Genomic DNA, 3,515 nt, shown 5'->3' on the forward strand with positions numbered 1-3,515 from the left:
GTACAGACTCGATCCTCTCGTAATCGCCTTGATTTCGCTCGGAATACCCATGATCCTCCTGGCCGTGCTGTTGATGCTGCGCCATCAGAGGTAGACTGATGACCCGTTGTAGCAGTTTGTGTCTTCTCCTTTTTGCCCAACTGCTTCTGAGCTGACACGCGATTTCTCATAATTACGAGGCAAAAAAATAAACACCCTGACAAAGGTAACCTCTAAGTTTGCAGAAGCTGTGAAGTTTCTTTCAAAGAAGAGTGCAGAAAGAAGAAGTGAGAATGGTGTGAGTAGTGTYTTTTCAAGTGAGAAAACCGCACAGGCCAGAGCCTTCACCAGACTTCTGTTTTTTTCCTCATAAAACGTACGCYTGAGATGTTCAGGAGTAGCCAATAAGATGAAGGAAGTTAAAAGAGAATGAGTTCAATAAGTAATAAAGAAAGCCTGGGTGTTTTCCTTTTTCTTTTTTTTTTCAACATTCCCTGTGACAGCTTTCCATGTCATAACAAAGTTGATATAAAGTGACTGAAACATGGATTCAAAAATCTTCCTAAAGCGTACCTTGTGTCTCTCAGGCTGGTCAAAGTTCTGTTTCCTCCGATTCCTCGTCCCCCCGCCAAGTACAAGCATTTCCTGGAAAAGACCGATCCGCTCAATGTAAGCACATCCTCATACTTGYACACACACATTCGCTCATTCTTTACAGAGGTTTTCACACCCGGTGGGAAAAGATTCATTTATTTATTTAATTTTTTTATGAGGATTTTATGCGATAAACAGTGAGGCACCAAAAACAAGTATTATTGTGTTGAAGAAGGAAAAGGAGCGTATGGGAATGTGTGTTTTTTGTGTGTGTTATCAGTTCATTCAGTCCCTTTGTTGTTGTGTCTATCCACTGATTAGCTCCAGCTGTTTTCTCTTCTTCTTCTTCACTTTTTTATGGCGGTTGGCAAACAACTTTTACCGCCTCCAGGTGTCTCTCGGATGTATTTARCCCCTCCTGTGTCTCTTGCTCCCCCCACTGCGTCCTCGTCTTGGTCATGGCATTGTTTGTCTCCCACAGTCTGTTCGTGTYTCACCTGTGGTTCCTGGCTTTACGTTCTTGTTGGACTTCATTAAACYTATTTCTCCACCTCATCCTGGGTCCGTCCGCCCCCTTCCTCACCTTCGGAAACCCATTTCATGACAGATAGCATGAGTCTGKACGTTGGCCGCTGAATATTTAACAAAAATAAGTTCAACTCTGGCRCAGTTTGAACGCGCACACAGACCGTGTCAAGACACAGCGGACTCCACAGACTGCTGCAAAAAAGCAGGCAGCGGACTATAGCGCAGGGCATTCTGGGTAAATACAACCAAAACAAACGCGTGTGTCTAGTGCTGGATGGAGAAATGTTTTRTGGTCTTTAGACAAAAGAAAAGACGCTCTACAACCGCTAAGATGCGATACGAATCCTTAAGTTTGAGTAACCCCTTAAGTCATATCCTTAGTTTTATTGCCCTCGACTATATTTAAGCATATCAGAACAAAGGTGGTGGAATACAAATGGATACCACACATTTTTGATTTTAATTTGTAAACAATTTTGGGAACCATTTGTGATTTTCCTCCCTGCTCCACTTTGTATGTTTGGCACCAGTGTAAGCATTAGTGTTTGTATCCACTTGGTTCTGATGTTTTTCTTCTTCTTCTTGTGTTTGCAGTTCTTCCATCCTGTTCCAACAACTAGGCCCGAGGAAGAAATCACTGAGGTGGAGGACGCAGAGCAACCCCCCGTAACAAGCCATTAAAACAGTTCAGTGTGAAGACGTGTTCACTGCCAKTACTTATGTTGATGAGCCAGCACACATAGATACAGGGCTTGTAATGCTGCAGATATATAACAGCTTGTGTAGAAATTGTATTGAAATGTGTTCATAATCWTCTTCTGTGGAGCCTGGTCTAAAGTCACGTCAATGATTCATATTTTTAATTGAATCTGGAAAACAATATGCAAGATTGTGAATTTTGGAGCAAAAAATAGTTATTTACAGACTGAAATTGTGAAACGTCTTGCCACAGGTATAGAATGTAAGACTTTTTAAGACCGTTGTGAAGGAAGTTTAAGACCTGCATCACCACAGAAATGTACAAAAGGAGACTGCATATTTTATATAACAGTGCCAAGCTTTTTTAAGCACATAATGCTTGCAGCTTCGTACGAGTTGACAACAGAAGTGTCAACCCATACAATAATTTACACTTACCAAAGAGACGCAAAAGAGCTAGCTAAMTAGCTAACAAGGGTTTATYAGCARCTAGTTAGCGRTAGCCTGGAGTCACAGAACACAATAAAGAATTCAAACTTTTGCCTGACAGAAAAGTCTCACAAGAGGAATAAACTACATAGAATATGACATAAAAATCATCCTTCCACAACATTTTAAGACCTGTRATTAATGTACTTAAAGTCAACTTGCATTATTTAAAATTAATTCAAGACATTTTAAGGCTTTAGTTTTAGACGCATGAATTCAAGACTTTTTAAGGCTCTGCTATATGGGTGGTAAATGTTTGAAGAAACTGAACCCGCAGAGAARTATCAAACCTGACACTCTATTAGTAGATTCTTCTTTAACGGAAAAAACCAAAACATTTTTAAAGTAACCTGTTGGCTGGACGTTAATTTTGAAAAACTCCACAAGGAGAAATGACTGAGGTGATCTGAAACAAAACAACCAGAGTTAAAACGATTGTTCGTCTGGGTTTGTCTATTACATTAGAACATTTTAATTTAAACCCATGTCAACACACAGAGGATATCAGTATATCAGCAATTTGTAAAACATGGTGGAGGATTTCTTGTAGTTCAGTGGAGGTCTTGACATCTTTTAATGAGAAGCCAACAGAGAAGGGCTGCTATGGCAAAATAAACTGGAACTAAATACTGACCTGGAATTGTACAAACTCTGTTACATATCAGATGTTTGTTTGCACATGTTTTGAGTGTTTTGTCGTCCGATTTCCCCCGTCGTACCTGCAGAATCTGAAGAGAGGGAGGTGGTTTAAGATTTTTTGCACATGTGTATTAAGCTGAGATTGTTCCAGTTTTTATATTCAATGTTCTGCAAAACTTGAACTCTTTGTAATGTTTAATAAAACTGAGTTCTTGAGTATTCCATTCGGCCTGGTACCCGTTGTATTATTTACCTTTTTTTATTTTTACAAAATATGTGACTTTTAGACACAAATCAAAGAGTTAAGTGGTTTTGTWAATAAAAAGAGCGACGGAAGTGGAAAACTGTAATTTGGGACACTTGTTGGTTTGTAACCATGGTGCCTGGTCCTGTTTTGTACAGGATTTCACACCAAACCCCTGATGGAGCATTTGTTACTGAAAAGCTCGATCTTTAGTCTCTTCTGACCCAGTGACAGGGTTCCAGTTAAATCAATACTGGCCTTAATAACTTCAGATGTTAATGTTCATGATGATAAAACAGAAAAGACTTTATTTAAAAAATATTAGATGTTTTTTTTTTTTTTT

The 3,515-nt window shown here is 39.2% G+C and overlaps 1 protein-coding gene across 2 annotated transcripts in view; it reads left to right on the forward strand.

Moving 5' to 3' along the window:
• The window catches only part of LOC103478933 (uncharacterized), an 8,876-nt gene extending 5,721 nt beyond the window's left edge, over positions 1-3,155 (forward strand). For both annotated transcript variants that reach the window (XM_008433078.2, XM_008433079.2), the window contains exon 9: positions 1,696-3,155. In XM_008433078.2, coding sequence (XP_008431300.1) covers positions 1,696-1,721 — 26 coding nt within the window. In that variant the 3' untranslated portion in view covers positions 1,722-3,155. The remainder of the gene's footprint in view (positions 1-1,695) is intronic.
• Positions 3,156-3,515: the final 360 nt, after the last annotated feature.

This window comes from Poecilia reticulata, linkage group LG17 (genome assembly GCF_000633615.1).
Source record: "Poecilia reticulata strain Guanapo linkage group LG17, Guppy_female_1.0+MT, whole genome shotgun sequence".
Taxonomy (NCBI): domain Eukaryota; kingdom Metazoa; phylum Chordata; class Actinopteri; order Cyprinodontiformes; family Poeciliidae; genus Poecilia; species Poecilia reticulata.